General features: G+C 43.9%; 3 protein-coding genes across 3 annotated transcripts; 2 read left to right on the forward strand and 1 right to left on the reverse strand.

The window, feature by feature from the left end:
* The first annotated feature begins 778 nt into the window (after positions 1-778).
* On the forward strand, positions 779-2,791 carry LOC117748711 (cytochrome c oxidase assembly protein COX19). The gene is made up of 3 exons (XM_034558731.1): positions 779-995; positions 1,671-1,782; positions 1,887-2,791. Exons 1-3 carry the CDS (start codon positions 914-916, stop codon positions 1,978-1,980), a joined length of 288 nt encoding a protein of 95 aa, XP_034414622.1. The 5' UTR covers positions 779-913; the 3' UTR covers positions 1,981-2,791.
* Positions 2,792-5,890: 3,099 nt separating this feature from the next.
* Positions 5,891-9,469, reverse strand: LOC117748964 (RNA-binding protein with serine-rich domain 1-like). Its single transcript, XM_034559125.1, has 7 exons — positions 9,219-9,469; positions 8,379-8,525; positions 8,041-8,196; positions 7,750-7,852; positions 7,106-7,259; positions 6,858-6,999; positions 5,891-6,727 (listed from the first exon to the last, which is right to left on the reverse strand). Coding segments are annotated over exons 1-7 (804 nt in total). The 5' UTR covers positions 9,221-9,469; the 3' UTR covers positions 5,891-6,627.
* LOC117748963 (solute carrier family 2, facilitated glucose transporter member 11-like) lies at positions 9,331-11,984 on the forward strand. The gene has a single exon (XM_034559124.1). The coding sequence runs from the start codon at positions 9,977-9,979 to the stop codon at positions 11,609-11,611; it is 1,635 nt and encodes a 544-aa protein (XP_034415015.1). The 5' UTR covers positions 9,331-9,976; the 3' UTR covers positions 11,612-11,984.
* Positions 11,985-17,875: the final 5,891 nt, after the last annotated feature.

The raw sequence follows: 17,875 nt of genomic DNA on the forward strand, positions 1-17,875 counted from the left end.
TACACGGTTCCATCACCTCCTCCCTCCTCTCCGGCCCTCATATTTGATGAAAGTGAGACATCCAGTGGTTGACTACCAGAACACATTTAATTGTCCTCCCCCCCCCCCACACACAAAAAAAACATAATTGAAAAGCCATCTCAAACAATACAATGGCCTATACATACACTTAAGATCTCTTTTAAAATCCCAACTGCCCGTGCTAAAACGTCATCTATAAATGTAATATATATGTTAAATATAGAAAAACAAAGGTATTAGATTGACATATTAATAAAATATATTAAAGTCCAATTATTATGATTAGAACCCCAATCCTAATCCTAATTTGTCCTGTAAGCATATCTATCGAGACAGTATTGACGTGCATTTAATGGAATAGTTTTTTTATTGTTATATTTATGTCAGTGTGTTCCCTTTTTAAATGTTATCTTTGGGCCATGTTTCGTCATATCATGTCTGGTGGCAGACTGGGATTAATATTTCTTTATCTGGGCTTTGTGGTTCTCTCTCATTTGAATGTTTTGTCCAATCAATGTTCAGCCCAATATCACAAATAACAAATGTACCTTTTTATTTTTAAGAATGACTAGTTTATAAATATCAAAAGGAAACCCGATTTAGTCTATATTTTGTTAATAAACCCGCGTTCATATTAATGTGTGGTTGTGATGTGCAGGATTAGGATTTAGTCGAAAACCTGATCGATCGCCGATGCGATCAGATCGACTGCTCATGTCTGTTTGCTCGGGCGAATCAAAACGTCATAATCAAGCGACAAACAGGGTCACGCAGCCGTGTTGTTGCGGACTTTGTATTTGGAGTACTTTAATGAAAGATTCACAGCTTTTATATTATTTGTATTATTTTAATAGAAAAACACAACAACAACAACAACAACAACATCACCAGCATGTCTACCGCCATGAATTTCGGGACGAAGAGTTTTAAACCTCGGGCTCCCGATAAAGGCTCGTTCCCTCTGGATCATTTTGGTAAGCGAGGACACCGACTGTCGTGTTAACTACACTTCCTAAAGATAGCTAATATATATATATATATATATATATATATATATATATATATATATATATATATATATATTAGCTAGCTAATGTATGTATTTTGTGTTAACATTTTAATCTAGAGATATCTTGCTCAGCTCTGGGACACCAACATTATAGGGGGCAACTACAGAGAATACAAGTTATATACAGAGAAAAAAGCCTAAAATATGTGCTCGTTTGTAAACATAAATAAAGAGGACAAAAAGGGGGACACTAAGGCCCCAAGTCTGATTCTGTAATTACAAACGTATATCAAAGGCAATGCATGCAATTAATGTTCTTATGGACCCTTTATTTTTTTAAACAGCATATAAGAGTTTTTAAATACATTTGTTTTTATACTCAAAAATAATTAATACATTTATAATACACACCCTTTTCCCTCAAATGTTCTGCCATAGGTAAAGGATCCAAGTATAACATGTTCATAGAATAATGCAAATTCTTTGGACATTTTCCCATAACTTAGGACTGAAAAAAAAAAGACAAGGCACAGTTTCAGGTTGATTTGTGCCTAAATCGTTCTTAATTTTCGATTGCGTCACGAAGGGGGTCATCAATAACCACTGCAAGAATTAATAATGTGGCTGTGGGTTGTTTCAGGAGAGTGTAAGGCCTTTAAGGAGACGTTCATGAAATGCCTGAGGGACAACCACTTTGACAACTCCCTGTGCCGACTGCAGTCCAAAGACTACCTGGAATGCCGCATGGACAAGTGAGAAGCGCCACACGCCTCCTTATGATCCTCCATGTCCGGTGACTCAATAGAATTAAACACGCTAATGTCCTTGTTATCTTTTTGTTTTTTAATCCTTCCAGTCAGCTGATGGCCAAGGAGCCTCTGGCCAAACTGGGTTACAAGGACCTGGAGGATCCTCCTCCCAGCCAAGCAGACGGAGACCCTAAACCCTGACCTGCTACTCCACCACAGCCGCTCTTTGGGGGAGAAAGAAATGGAAGCATGGTGTGGCTGTGAACTCAACGTACCAAAGCTTTTGGTGTGAACAAAATGGCAAGTCCTACAAAAAGCATATTAAGACTGCTGAGTGAGTGTGAAGCTGAGACCAATGGCTTCAGAGACTTTGAGAATGGGGGCTTACCAGAGGACTGTTGGTTGGTCTTGGTTTGTTAAAGAGAACAAACTAATTGTATGAGGCCTTCGTGTGTATATAAGATATAATATATGGAGATGTCAATAAATATTTTGTATTTGAAGACTTTATCATGTGCCCTCGATGGACTGGCGGCCTGTCCAGGGTGTCCCCTGCCTTCGCCCTATGTCAGCTGGGATAGGCTCCAGCACCCCCGCGACCCTAATGAGGATAAGCGATATTGAAAATGGATGGATGGATGGACTTTATCATGTGTTAAAATGGTGACACCTGCAGGCAGCTTTATTCCATTCTGATCTGTTGATAGTGACAAGTGGTCTTACTTTTATTTCTTTATTAAAGACACAATGAAATGGTAACATTTCTTTTGTTGCGTAAATCCTACAAAACCAACAATGTTCTGGTCCGTCTCTTAATATCTTACAAATGTCAAATTATTTTCCAAGTATGTTCCTGCTGCACTTTTTAGGAAACGTTGCTCAAACTGGAGGGACTTGGGGTTTGGTCGGGGACTATTTTGAGCTGCGGATTCAGATTTGGTTTGCTAAAGAGCATCTCTATAGCAACAGGACGGTGTCTGTGTGGACTCAAAATAAAGCTGTGATGACGGAACACGCTGTCGCTTACTTATCTTTATGAACAAAGGAGCTCTTTGCCTCACAGGAATACGCTTTATCTGGGTTTGGCTGCACAGGAAATACTTGTTACTTGTGATCAATTCACTCAAGAAGAATACAGAATATCACCAGACTTGTCCTTAAAGGCACGATACGGGTAAGATGCCTCTTATTGTGGTGAAAATGTTAAACCTGCAGCACAATCATATTACTAATTAATATCTGGATAGGAATTTAATAACAATGGACATGTGCTACATTTACAAGTTAATACAATTAGGTGAAGCTTTATGATTAGAAGTTGTGATGCAACATCTTCATTTTGGCTGTCGAAGGCCTTTCAGTGGCAACATATCCCCCTCTGTGGAGAAAACGGGTTAATAAGGGTTAATAAGTGGAAAAATAAAGGTCCAACATTAAAGAAAATGCATTTTTTCCAGTCATGCCACATTCTGATTTTCCCACAAAAGTCACAAAGAGTATTATTGTGATAATATGGAGTATGGGACGAACCAGGGGCGTCGTTAGGCCTATTTTAAAATGTTCTTCACCCCCCCCCTAAATAATTTGGCATTATTGGCTTTAAAACATTTTTTGTTTTTTGTGATTATATTAAACTATTGTTTCTCACATGGACACGTTATTTATAACTCTAACATGCTACATATGTGCGTAGCATGTTAAATTACAATCCAATAGCCCATCATCGTACTTGACGATACTACAGAGCACAATCACACTCTTTCTGATTGAACCAATCTTTGAACTGTCAGAAACAATGCATATGGATATCCGGGGCCCCAAGAACACATTCACAAATGTAACACAGGGGGGGTTGATAAATCCCGGACTTCTTGCCAAAGGGACGTGACACTGAGGGAGGCCTGAAAAGAAATGGAGCACACACAGACACGGGATAATGAGTAACATTATTAAGACTGCGTGTGGTTACATATTCTTAAGAAGAACGTCAGTCTGGGAAGTGTATTGGCAGAATGACAGCGTGGATTCAATCCCCTCCCCTGTGACTCTTAGTCTCCATGGTCCTCAGTTTGAGTCACACAGAATAACTGAGTGACAGCTGGAAAGATATGGACTTCCACTGGGTGTTTGGAGTATCAGAAAATAAGAGCTCTGTGGCAAACAAACAAAAGTCTATGATACTTGCATGCGTTGTTCAGCAAGATAATCTTCAATTGAAAATTTTCGTTTTAAGAGTAAACTCAATCAGTTAAAAAGCTAACGCTACAACTGTGAAGCTAAAGGCCGACTAGCGTTCAGCCATTTGTAAGAAGAGTTTAAGGCGCATTAAAAGTTTCAAAATTCACGGGTGTTCAAGTTAAAATCTCTTAACCGCAGCCCTTATTTTGGGCATCGAACCAAAAAACCCCACTGAAATCCCCCATCGACTTGGAGACGAGGGAACTGGAAGAGCAAAAATATTAACGTATTCTTCTCGGGTTGTGGGATTGAAGCCTGCAGCACTCCGTTGGCCCCGCGCAGCCAAGGTGCTGTCTGTACAAACAATAGTTCAAGATAGCTAGGTCAGCAAGATAGCGCTGGATTAGCAATATAGCTAGCCCTGGATTAGCAAATTAATTCAAATTCAGCAACATGCTAGCTAGCCCGAGATTAGCAAATTAATTCAAATTCAGCTAATTTTATTCTTGTCTATTTTATCCAGTATGTTTACTGTGTACACTGTTCAAAAGTCCTGTGCAGGCTTAAATCCAAGTCTGGTTTTGAATTGCGCTCAAAGTCTGGTGGATAACAAACACTCCATTTGGCAAAGAAATCAGAACATTTAGTCTTGCGAGGTCAGAGATCCACATCGTCAGTGTGAAAAAATGTATTATCCATTAGTTTAAAAAAAATATTATACAATTTCATGTGCTCTACTTCTAGTAAATTAGGTGTGATGAACATGACCAACAGATGAGGGTAATTTTTATATATATATATATATATATATATATATATCTGGAGTGGCTTACTACAGCTGCATTAAAAGACTCTTGGCAGTCACTGGTAAAGCCACACTCACCTTGTCCGGGGAGAATCAGCAGCATCGTTAAATACACAAGACATACTTTTGGAGAAAGGCATCCTGGGTTCCAGGTATGAGACGTAGTCGTGAATAACGGAGCCCGATTCAGGAAACTCACTGAACCAACATCTGTTGACTCATGTGCATTAAGAGGCAGAGTGTTTGTTGTGGAGGGGATGTGTATTCAGGGGCAGCTGCAGATGGCCACAACATCTGGATTGGCTGTTGTAGGGCCGACCTGCTGTTTTTCCTCCTCCACATCGGCCCAGACGCTGCTGTGCAACGAAGCCTCCAGCTGCTCGGACTCGTCTTCAAGCCTCAATCAAGTTCAACACTTTGATTTCTTTCTTCCGTTGTGTCTTTCAGAGCTTCTGTAATGGCTGTCCTGTTTCGGACCAGCGGTAGTAGCAGCCGTACAGGTTGCAATGTGTTTGTAGTTTGGGCTATTCTTCAAAGACAATGAAACAAATACAGTGTTTACAATTCTGCATTATTTTGCCTTTAAACCCATCTTAAATAATACAATAAAATTGATAAAAATAATATTTTACTTTTTACTACAACGGGTCGGCTTTCTGACTGGTCTAATAAACTCTATGGCGACTTAGACAAAATGTGGAAACCCTTTCTTGAATGTGTAAATGTGAACGGCTGATCTCCCATTGACGTGTCGACGATGACGTACATTTCATTTGTCTTGAATGTATTTGTTTTGAGCCAAAGCATTGGACACATTTAAATTGAACCTGAGACTTGCAATGATTGCAATTCATCCCGAGCACGATCCCGCCACAAGAGGTTGATGACGGGCTCGTATAATCTGGTAAATAGATACAATATGAAATACATAAAAGAACAGGTACATTGACTATATTAAAACTCCAAAATTAGAGTTGGAAACATGGTTGGAAAGCAGTTTTGTAATAATACACAAGAATAGTTCAGAGAAACAGGAAAACACACTTGTAATGCTTCCTAAAAAGAGGAGTATAATATACTGAATTGAATGATGGCGTAATGTATTGGGAGTCACTGACAAGTTCAAAATGTGGTTCTTTTTACAGTCCAAAACATGAACTTTATTGTCACTCCACAAGCCAGCTAGACAAAACAAGATTTATGAGAAAAGAAACAGACACCAAGTCAACTAAAACTACAAACGTCTAAATCAGAATGTCACGGTGTGACACGTAAAAATCAGGTGGAAAAAGAAGAACCGGACTCCTGATGTGTGCTAGTAATAACGCAATAACCCTCTGACCTCATTTTACTGACAATCTAATATCGACTGTGCCATTTTTGAGGTTTTCTAAATGAAGCAGACACCTGGTGCTAAACTGGTATTTCACTTGTATAGCTGCCCTTGTAAATCGACTAGGAGGAGTAATACTGGAGAGTCACTCGCAAAAGGAAGAGGAGGGTTAGAAGAGGGAAGGTTTTAAAAACACAGTACTGATTCAAACCGAAATTAGGACCAGTAGCACCATTTAAAATGTGTACTGAAAGTGAACGTCTGGGCCGTGCCAGATGGGTTTCAGACAATACCAATTGCCATATTGTACTGCAGGATATTTTTTTTTTTTTTAAACTTAGTCAACTTACTGGTTGAGCGATTAGGACACAAGACACCGCAGGTTACTGTGACTCGTTCATGTGTGTCTCTTCAAACGATAACTTTTAAATCGCTTTAAAATCACAAAATGGTTTGTGATTAACCACGTTGGGTCACAGCAGAGGAGCAGATCCAGAGGGAAGGAAAGAGGGGGAGGGGCGTTCCTTTTTCACTAGCGAGAGGAGTTGGAACTAGAGCGGGAGCGATGCCGGCGGCGGCCAGGCGAACGAGACCTGCGACGAACCGGAGAGCGGCGCCGTGGAGACCGAGACCTAAGAGAGAGACATTTTACACATGTTATAGTCTGAATGTACACATAATAATCTGCATCATTTGCTTCTATAACCAAGCGCTGCTGCATCATTTCCTTGCAGCGGTACACTCGTGGGACATGCCGCTTACCTCCTCCTCATGCGAGGCGGAGTGCGTCGCCACATTGGCGGTGGTGGGGGCATCCTGCGGGGAGGTGACAGCCGGCGGGGGGGAGGGCGCACTGTGGGAGTCAGCACAGCTGTGACGGTGATCTCCTGGCCGTCGATCTGACCTGAAGAAGAAATCGAAGGGTTTGGCATTTTAAAATAATTTCATCAACAATGCATTACCCAATCACCTATTCATCCTCCTGAAGTGCTTCTCCATCCCCACCCTACCTCCATCCATGTGTTTCAGGGCCTTCTCCGCCTCGTCGGAGGTCTCAAACTCCACGTAGGCGTAGCCTTTGGACAGGAGCGGGTGGACGCGGTTCATGGGCAAGTCGATCATCTTGATCTTGCCGTAAGTGGAGAAGATCTCCTGGATGTGTTCCTTCATTAAAACAAAAAAACAGAGCGATTTGAGACACATTTACACGTACAGGATCCTCAAGCTCCTCGTATGAAAGGGGACTTCACACCACATGAGGACAGCTGGTAAATCCAAGCTTCAAGATGTTCCAAATAGAATATTAAAAAGGTTGATGAGAATAATTCCGAGCAGGCTTAATAATGTATTAGCACCAGATAAAGGCATTAACATTATTACAGCACTCATGTAACAGCCTGCAGACCTCACACAATGGATTCTCTCTATTTGTCTTCTCTTATACTGTGAAATATAACACTAACTTAATTCTCAGCTCCTGCAAACGTAAAAGTTAATGAGGAAGTGCCGTTATGTGTGAGGAAAAATACAATTTCCTAACATTAGATATGTATTTGGGGTTTGTTATTGCTTTTTGCACTGATGCAAACAAAATAAAAGCCTGTATGGATTATGCAAAGCCTTCAAAAAGGTATCAGTGTTGAAAAGATTTCACCTTGATAACATTTCTGGTCAGCCGGCCCAGGTAGACCTTGGTGGGTTTGGGTGTGGGGCTCCTACGCCGTCGGTCCCTGTCGTCCTTCTTTGCTGATTTTGACCTAGAGGGACATTTATATTTCAGTCGCTATTGTAGTCACTAATGAAATGCTTTAATCCGGAACAGTATTTGTGTTCCCTGACTGCAGTGCGAGAGATTCCTGCTATACAAAAAACAGAAAACTATAAAAAAAGATTCACTACTTGATTTAAAAAAAGAAAAGGAAAAGCGAAGTGACTCATTCCTTACTTTGAGCGGGAGCGTCGTCTGTTGTTGTGGCGCTGGCGGCTGGGGCTCGGTGAGGAGGACGAGGAGGAGGAAGAAGAGCGGGATGAGCCCGAGTGGCTGGAGGCAGAGGAACTGGAGGAGCCTGAGCTGGAGCCTGAGCTGCTGCTGGAGCTGGAGCTACACAAGAGCGGATTTTAGGATCGAAAGGCTGAAAACATTTGTAATTTATAAGAACTTGAGCTGTTTATCCTTTCATCCAATGGAACATGAATTATGGAGAAGAAAACAAAAGGGGACAGGGATCAAAAGCAGCCTGGAAACATTCAACGTCATAGGTGTCACGAGCAACGTCCTCTGACCTGCTGCTGCCACTGGAAGCACTGCGCCGCGTGCGGTTCTTGTCTCGGCTCCGGTCTTTGTCGGCTCCGTCTTTCGTGGCTCCCGACTTCTCCTTACCTCGCGGCTTGCTCTTGTCGTCTTCCTTCCTCTTGGTTGGGGATGGCGCCCTGTAGGAGAAGAAAGTAAACGTGACTTCTGACATTTTGACAACATGCACAACTGCAACGTGCACTCAAAAATTCTAAACTGACAGTAAATTAGTACGTCATCTAAACAGGATATATTCTCAGATTTCAGTGCACAGGTGGAGTGACAGTAATACCGCAAACAATATATCTGCACGTTGAAACATTGGGAAATTCAATTTCTGCATGTTTACATTTGTGCATATGACATTTAAGGCTTTTAAGTACAGGTTACTAATGTTAAGTGTTCATTTCAGCTTGAAACAACTACATAAAGAAACATATGAATTAATCCATAAGGGATAAAACGTAAACGCATCACTTTGACCAGAAAATACAGCAACGGAGAATCTGAACTCGACTACTCAGTTGTGAATTGTCTTTCTTGTGGTTACTCGCAAACGTTACTCGACGACAATCAAACCGCTCGGAGCGGAAACACAACCTTCCGTTTTATCTGCGATTCAACGTAAGCGCACCAAACACTTGCCCCCGTGTTAGCATTAGCTCGTGAGCTAATATCGGCTACATTATATATTGCGCTAATATTCAAACGCATTTGTAAAAAATAAAATATATTTTACTGAACGCGACTCCGACGTTATTGCGTTGCTATATATTGGCCGTGCATACATATTTTACAAAGAAGCAGCGTGAAGTCGGCGGTTTACTCACATATTTTAGCCTGCCCGCCACTTGCGATAGTAACAGTCGCATATAGATGACACAGTGAGCTAAGGCGGATGTAAACCAATCAAAAGACTGGAAACGTGCGCTACCATGGACTTTCTATTCCCCACACATGGGCTGACAGGGTAATATTAACTATTTGGGCGATTTGCATGGACCTTGTTATCTCGACTTAACACTTAATGGCAATGATGAACTCGGTGACACCGCAATTAAAGGACTATTCGAACTGTTTCATTGGGTGTTGCAGTGTGCTTGGCTGTTGCTGGGGGCGGTTGGCAGGTTATTGCCTGACGAGGAATACAAGGAATGGTAATGTTAAATATAGCGACCCTGTAAAGGAGGCTTTGTGGGAGGGGTCGGAAGACAACCCATTCTCTAGCAATCGCAGGAGTGCTGGTCAAGGTGCGTGGCTGTGATTGGGTGAGCAGGGGGGAGACTGTTTGACCAGTCCGGGGGAAAGGAGGGAGTTAAGTGTGTTAGACCGGTACCGCGTTGATAAAACTGTTCTGTGCTGGTAGTGGGTAGTGTCCTGTGTCTCGTCAGTGGGTTAGTAACTGCTGACAATAAAGTGTTCCTTCAAGGACAATATTTAGAAACCGGAAATCACAGCACACCACTTTCCTCGACTAACCGCCGGCCAGCAACACCCGAAACTCGGTAAGAGAATAAGAGAGTTATTAAACAAGAAAGTTATCCATTGCGCTCAGATAAAGCTGTTACTAGCTAACTGTCGCGCTTGAATGTCGGTGGACGCGGAGGAAAGGGCACACGCGCTTGCGTCTCCTCCGGGACCGCCTCAGATGGACTCGGACGAGCCGGAGGAGACCAGTAAACCCTCCGGCGTTAGCAGGACCCTCGCGTTGACAGTGTGCTCTGCCGCCATCGGGGGCACCTTCCAGTACGGCTACAACATCTCCATCATCAATGCTCCCACCAACTACATCCAGAGCTTCATCAATAACACCTACGAGGAGCGCTGGGGCGTCGGCCTGGAGGCCCCCCAGGTGACCCTGGTGTGGACTCTCATCGTCTCGGCCTTCTCGCTGGGAGGTTTAACAGGGGCCCTGCTGGCGGGGCCCCTGTCGGTGTGCGTCGGCAGGAAGAATTCGCTGCTCCTGAACAACTCTTTCCTGTTTGTGGGCGCCGCGCTCGTGCTCACGTGCCGGCTGGCGAGATCCTTCGAGATGATCCTCCTCGCCCGCTTCCTGGTGGGGGTGAACTCGGGCGTCAGCATGAACGTCCAGCCGATGTACTTCGGGGAGAGCGCCCCCAAGCACCTCCGGGGCGCCGTGGCTTTCTCCTCCGCCGTCTTTACTGCTTTCGGGATCTTCCTGGGTCAGGTTGTGGGACTCACGGGGCTCCTGGGCACCGAGCCCCTCTGGCCCTACCTGCTGGCCAGCAACGCGTTGCCGGGGCTGATCCAGCTGCTCACCTTGCCCTGGTTCCCCGAGAGCCCCAGATACCTCCTCATCGACCGTGGAGACAAGGAGGCGTGCATCCGGTCGCTCAAAAGGCTCCGGGGAGGGGAGGCTCCGGTCTTGGAGATGGAGGAGATGCTGCAGGAGCAGCAAATATTGGAGGCCTCCACCAAGACGCCCTGGTCTCTGTTTAAGGACCCCGGCCTGCGGCCCCAGCTCAGAACAGCCATGGCGGCCAGCAGCGCCATGATGCTCTGCGGCAATGACTCCATCTACTTCTATGCTTACTACATCTTTCTCGCCGCGGGTATCCCTCCAGAGAAAATCCAATACATCACAATCGGCACGGGGGCGTCCGAGCTGATCGCGTCAATACTGAGTAATCTGCTGATTGAGCGTGTGGGCCGCAGGTACCTTCTCGTGGGCGGGTACTGTCTCATGTCCTGCTGGTCTGTGGTCTTCACCGTGGCCCTTATCCTCCAGAGCCGCGGGGTTGCCTCGATGGCGTACCTCAGCATGGCGTGTGTGTTCGCCTACATCCTCAGCTTCGGTCTGGGCCCCGCGGGGGTTACGGGCATCCTGCCTGCGGAGATCTTCGACCAGACGGCCCGGCCGGCGGCGTACATGGTGGCCGGCTCGTGCATGTGGATCAGCCTGTTCCTGGTGGGGATGCTGTTCCCCTACATCGTCAAGGGCCTGGGGAGCTTCTGCTTCCTGCCGTTCATGGCGGTGTGCGTAGTGTCCGCCGTGTTCCTGGGGCTCACCTTGCCGGAGACAAAGGGCAAGACGCTGGCCGAGATCACCGCGAAGTTCGATGAGAAGAACGGTCCAAAGGGGAAGAAGAAGAAGAGGCCGGACGAGCCCGCCAGGGAGCACTACCAGCCGGGTCAAGCCCTCTCCTCCACCAGCCTCACGCAAGACACTGATCCCAATCACAAGAATGGGGATTTAAATTAGAAATGGAAAAAAAGGGAAAAAGGGCAGTGCCTTTGTCGCCTCTTTATGCAATTTTTCGCGTTAGATTACTCCATAGGTGAAATATGAAGTGTCCTATTCACCAAAAATTATCTCAGTGTAATTTGGTTCTGGTTGCGCGAGTCAATAAGAAACATTAGGAACTGTTATTGTTCTCGACGGTGTGTGTTTGGCCAAGCAGAAAAAGCATTCCCTACAGTTCACCAGTGCCCTAAAAAAGGATGACGCAATCGTTTCTCGGGCAAGAAGACTCTCGAGCTGAATAATGACCTCACCAAGAGCAGCGTACTGATTCAAATGTCCCCTCAGTCTCCGGTGGGAGCACGTGCCTCAGCATCCGATAGAAACTTGTAATCCCTCAATATCATTGTTCTATTTATACATTTTTTAAAATTGTTTTCTTCAAAATTCAAGATGAGACTTGTTGATGTAAACGAGGCGGTCGATCGTCAGCGGTTTGGACAATGAGAGCGGGGCGATCATTTGGAATTGCCTATGTTGAGGATTGGCTCTTAATTGGGCACGTTTGCACAGTGTAGATATAATTTATTGTTCATTGTGTAATCTGATTATGTGTACTCTGTTTTATTGACATGATTTCTGTTTTTTGTTGTTATTCATGCATCAACTGAACCAAATGTAGACGAGTCGGACTCCCACGAAGTGTTCTTCCTCTTACTGTCACTAATGCTATTGGTTCTACTTCAACCCCTTTTGAAGTGTTTGCGGGTCTCCCCTCGCCCTCTGAACCAACATGAATGCAGTGCCACCAAACGGCCAGTAGATGTCGATGTCGTCTTTGCTTCTCTTGTTCTCCTCATTGCTCAAATACGAAGCTGTATAATATATATATATAATAATAAATATATATATATATATCACATATGTTACACCCAGGCCAAGATGAAACTGTTAAATTCAACAGCTGTCAGCTCCTTCTGTTAATCATCTCTCAGCCGTTATATGTTCCCCTTTAAAAAAAAAAAAACATTATTCAATCCTCAAGATGTTGCACATATTTATTTATGAAAAAAAGAACAGTCCAAATGAGCCTCTATCTCTTATTTCCTGAAAAACGCCTCCTTTCTTGCTGGATTTCAGGTAATAATAACTGTAGCACGCTGGAATCTTTGCACTAGCCAAATGAAATGTTATTGTTTTATGACACTGTTGTTTGTTCCAAAGCATGTGATGACAATCCTCAATTATAAATAAGGATTCTGTAAAATGGAAGATATATTTTGCACTCTTTATTCAATGGTATTTATTCAATGAAAATGACTACTGTATGTAATCAACAATAAATAAAAAAGTGTTGATCTACACCATCGTCTCCTTTCGTGATCCTTTTAGGTTGACTTCTACTGCCGGTTTCACCCAACTGCTTCCTTAATTACATGTAATCACATTACTTTGGCTTCCTCTGCGCCTTCATCCGACGGCTCCTTCTCACTCCAATTGGAACTGTTCACGCAACGCTGTTTTATTTATGGAGCAGACCGGTCTCTCTTCTAAGTGAGGGCACGGTTCAAGAGTGCCCATGCACTGGACTCCTATCGCATCATTGAGTAATAATGTCTATAATTGTATGTCATGATAATTCTGTGTGGAGGGACAGAATCGCTGTAAAAACACTCTGAATCCGAGTTCGAAGTGTTTCTGTGCCTGAATGTATTTGCCCTCTCGCTGCTCTCTCCATTTAGCCGTTTCCCGTCAAGCAAACTACGAGAAATGGCGTTCTTGTTGAAAATCAAAAGGACAAGAATGCGATTCTCTAGCAGCGAAACCGGTCTCTACAGAGATAACGTCCACCGTCTTAACTTCTGTTAACGGATTCCAGGCCACTTCTGTGTTTACCGTCAGTTATCAGTGTAAGTCCTCTATGGATATCAAGGTTTTCACATCCAGTAAAAACTATGATTCATCTTTCTAACCGGGGGGGGGGGGGGGGGGGGGGTTTAGAACATTACATTTATTACATGAACACTCTCCTGCAGAGCTCTGAGCCCAGCGCCGGGTCTCGCAGTTGGACATTGGAAAAACTGTTATTCGTGTTACACGAGAAGGTCCGTCCCGCTCTCGTAACCGTCTCGATAATTACGAAGCTAGCCAGGAGGTGGTGAGCTTAGCCAAGAACGAAGAGCAGAAACAAAGAAGACGGCTTTATTCTGGCTCCGTCCAAAAGGAAAACAATAGAAATTGACCCTCCAGCACGTCACGTAACCAAAGAGAAGAGTGCAGACTCAACACTGGATTGCTCACCTATGTTCTGTGAGCTGCCACAACAACAAACTGCCCCATTGCGTAACCTGCCATTCAAATCGTGGCCTTCAATCTGTGACATTTGAGGTTTAGATTGACATTTGAGTCAGACGTAGGCCGAGAGGCTCTTCATAATAGGCTTTAGTTAGTGTTTCAGACAGCTGGATCTGAAACGTATACATTTTACATGATTTAAGTCACTTTCAGCTTCTTCAATGGCTTTTTTTCTTCGTTTTCTTTTATCAATATACTGTGTTGAAAGAGGTGCTGCTGCAGCGTATTTCCTAGGTGGAGGTGGGCTTGGAGGAGTGGTTGGTAAAAGGAAGCGACAATGACAAGACAGGTTCAGCCTGCTGTTTTTTTCCTTTTTTAGGGGGTGGTGGGGTTGCGTCATCCTCCCTCATATGAGGAGCGTGGGTTCCCTTTGGCAACCAGAAGTGAAGTGCAGAAATACTGGAGGGGTTAAGAGCCTTACCTCAATTTTGCACTTTGGTTTCTATGAAATCAAGCGAGGATGTTGCCAGGGAAATTGAGCTGTAACATGATTACATTGGCATGCAGAACGACAGAAAGCAATACGAGATGCCATTGTCTCTCCGCCTCGATGCGACCACACAATAGCCTGAAAAATTAAAAGCTGTCTAGGGTTTTGTCTCTGTATGCGCTCCCCCCCCCCTCCCCCGTGAAGCACAGAGCGGCTCACAGTGGACTCGCCACGGAGCATCATCACCGTCCTCATCATCTTCGCCTCTGATACGAGCAGAAAGCAGGAGAAACTGTTGGCCGTGTGTCTTCCGAAGGGGGAAACGGGGAAAGACGTGCGCTTTTCCATCACATAATTAACAACTTTAAATCAGCCTTTTATTTCAAACATGGTCACGGTCCGATTTATTTTGAATGAAATATATATATATTTTTTAATTATTATTTCCATTCTGTGTCCAAGAGTGAAATGATGAGATCGAAATTGGTTTCATGTCTTCAATTTAAAGCTGCTCTAATCATCTCAATCAGCATCAGTTTTTGTCGAAAAAAGTATCCAGATTTGACCGTACAAAGCGAAAACAGTAAATATTGGACTTGCATTTGTTGGGTGGACAGAAACCAAAACTCCCCCCCCCCCCCAAAAAAAAAAAACCCTCCAAAGCTGCTCCGTGTCTGCTCGGGACGTGTAGCTCGCAAGTTTTGCTCCGACTTGTTGGTGAGCCATACTGGAAGGTATCCATCAACTCCCCGTTTTTATGCTAAGCTAGGCTAGCAACATATTGACTCCAGTCTGTACTTAACGCACAGGCAGGAGTTTGACATGGATCTCCTCATCTCACTCCTGGAAAGCAAGCCTATTTTGCAGAATGCTTTTAAATCGCCAAGACGACCGCCGTTCACAAACCACGGCTTATCCAAATCCAGAGTGTACATTGTGAAATGCAAAGAAACGTAATTTGCTTCCAAAATCCCAGCCTCAGCGTTTTTTTTAATGGTAATTGGACTTAAAGCTGGGGAATTGTGTGGTGTGGCTCTGCTGCTCTTCAACTGGTCCGATAACGGTCAGTCGTATCCTGACAGGAAGTCTGAGACGTGAGCCGTAAGCCGGCCGGGGGCCACTTCTGTTTTTAGACCCTCGTCCCTCTGTGTGCGGTGAATAACAAACACTGAATGTTTAAAGTAATCAATCCCATTGAGTTGCACTGCGTCTGCCTGCAGGATCCATTCTGTTGTTTAGTTCCTTGTTGTTTTTGTGATCTGTGTGTGTGTGTGTGTGTGTGTAAGTGTGTGTATATATATATGTGTATATATATATATATATATGTGTATATATATATATGCTTGCAGAAAAAAATCTGCTAATAAAGCCCAAATCTACTATGTTGGCCAAGCGTACAAATCATCGTCTTTTTTCCTTTCTCTTTTTTTTTTTTGCATCTAATAAAAAATTAACTAAATTGCCAAATTAGGCATTATACTAAAAGTAACCAATTACCTTTTACAATGTCATTGCCTGGGACGTGCCTGGAAAACGATCGCCGCAGATTGTTGATCAAGCATTCCTAACAACAATAATGGCATATTGACAAATTCATTGGCAGATGGCGACAAACGGTCGTCCTCTGAGGTCATCCTGCAAAGGCCCCCCCCCCCCCCCCCCCCCCCCCCCCCCCCCTGCCATGGAAGCAGATCTTACGGTTGTCCCAGGACAATATCTGGGAACCCATCGGTCACCGGGGTGACCACGATTTAATCTCTGGGTGCGACGGACAAGTATTTCAGGGGTGTAGCCAGCTGATAACCGGGAGTTGATGGACGACGTCTAATCTCTACAAACAATATCGCAAATGTACAACTGAATCGTCGGCTGACTATAGCCGACGGGTTCCCAGAATGCAATACGACTGCCTCTTTTTCTATCCACACGGACTGTTTACCTGCATGCAACCAAAACCTGCTCAAACATGAATGTTCAATAATATTAAGACAACAACCAGAGACCAGAACGCTTCTGATGCCAAAAACGTTGTCACAGATTCCGCATACATATCAAGATATGTTTATTTATAGCACAAGGACTGTCCGACAATCTGGGATTCCATTACTACTTGTTGAAAATACATAAATCCAAGCATGTTGGATGAGGTTTCATGGAAGATGATGGCTTGCATATCCCCCTGGCAGAGGGAGTATCTTTGATCACATAAATAGGCTGAACTGCCATGAGATTAAGAGTGTTCATAAAACACCCCAAAGGTATGTTTGAGGTGTCTAGACGAATGATTTTAGTGGACACCTGCCAGCTAATGAAAAGGCAAGTATTTGTTATGGCAGACATAATACAGACATACAGGGGAGATCTGTTTTAAGGGTGAATTGAAAACTTGTCGGCTGCTTTCTAGGGGCAACATATCTTATGAATGTACATTTTAAGATAAAAATCAGTGCTGCTTCATTGAATGAATATGCATAAAGTTTGAAACCGGATCAAGCGTACCACTAATCGGTGTGTAAGAGAGAGAGAGACACCTTCATCAACAGCTCTCTTTCCTCATGGCCATAATCTGTGTATCTGACAGTGGCAATGTAAGCAGGTATCACTCAGGGACTTTGGGGGAAACTAAATCTTATTTTTTTTTAAAACTTCAATTCCCGATGGCCTTATTGATCTCTGATAAAATGACAAGAGGAAGAGGAAATGAAGCTGAATGAGGAAAAATAAGTTTCCGAAATGTCACCTAGTCAATGAATACTGTGCAGGGCGGGTAAATCGTCACTCACCCACACTCACAACATGACCGTGTCCAGCATGAGGGAGGGGGGACATTCAGGGGACATGATTGATGCCGTGCAGCCCCGGAGAGGACAGGTACAGCGCAGCCCCCCCCGTGGAGTCCTCTTGGTATCACTGGTAAATGTGAGAGAATGCATTCAGCAGTGATTGAGAGGCGTCGCGAGAAATAATGAGACACCTGGCAAGCATTCTGACAGCAGATTTTCCATTCAATTGGGCCGTAACTGTCATCAGCTCGACATAATGGAGAGTCGTATGGAGTGTGAGAGGTGTGTTTGCTGGCGGACCCAGATGTGTTTGTCTCTGCTTTTGGAATTGTAGATGCTGAGAGATGATATCACTAAATGCGGGGCTACTCGTGGTTCCTAGAGTCCTAACAAGTAGGATGGGAGCCAGAGCCTTCAGTTATCAAACTCCTCTTTTATGGAACCAGCTTCCACTTTCAATCCGGGAGGCAGACACAGTCACCTCATTGAAGAGTAGACTTAAGACGCTCCGCTTTAATTTATATCTATATAGATATATATTCCTGCCCACTGCAATAAGACTGTACAATAAATCACCTCTGGCCAGATCCTCCTCAAATTGAACAACATCAATAACCCTTGCACCGCTTCACTTTATATACACTGTATACACTTTATTTTTATTCTATTCATTTTCATTTCCTTTATTATTTAAACCTAAATTTAATATGCCCTGCT

The sequence above is a fragment of the Cyclopterus lumpus genome, chromosome 19, assembly GCF_009769545.1.
Source record: "Cyclopterus lumpus isolate fCycLum1 chromosome 19, fCycLum1.pri, whole genome shotgun sequence".
In the NCBI taxonomy this organism is placed as follows: Eukaryota; Metazoa; Chordata; class Actinopteri; order Perciformes; family Cyclopteridae; genus Cyclopterus; species Cyclopterus lumpus.

What these genes read in the sequence shown, in the direction of transcription:
- LOC117748711 (XM_034558731.1), top strand. Translation starts at nt 914, where the DNA reads ATGTCTACCGCCATGAATTTCGGGACGAAGAGTTTTAAACCTCGGGCT. An exon ending in GTTCCCTCTGGATCATTTTG is followed by an intron (nt 996 to 1,670) that starts GTAAGCGAGGAC and finishes GGGTTGTTTCAG; the next exon opens with GAGAGTGTAAGGCCTTTAAG. An exon ending in CTGGAATGCCGCATGGACAA is followed by an intron (nt 1,783 to 1,886) that starts GTGAGAAGCGCC and finishes TAATCCTTCCAG; the next exon opens with TCAGCTGATGGCCAAGGAGC.
- LOC117748964 (XM_034559125.1), bottom strand. An exon ending in CCTGAAACACATGGATGGAG is followed by an intron (nt 7,000 to 7,105) that starts GTAGGGTGGGGA and finishes TTTCTTCTTCAG; the next exon opens with GTCAGATCGACGGCCAGGAG. An exon ending in CCGCCTCGCATGAGGAGGAG is followed by an intron (nt 6,728 to 6,857) that starts GTAAGCGGCATG and finishes TCTCTCTCTTAG; the next exon opens with GTCTCGGTCTCCACGGCGCC.
- LOC117748963 (XM_034559124.1), top strand. Translation starts at nt 9,977, where the DNA reads ATGTCGGTGGACGCGGAGGAAAGGGCACACGCGCTTGCGTCTCCTCCG.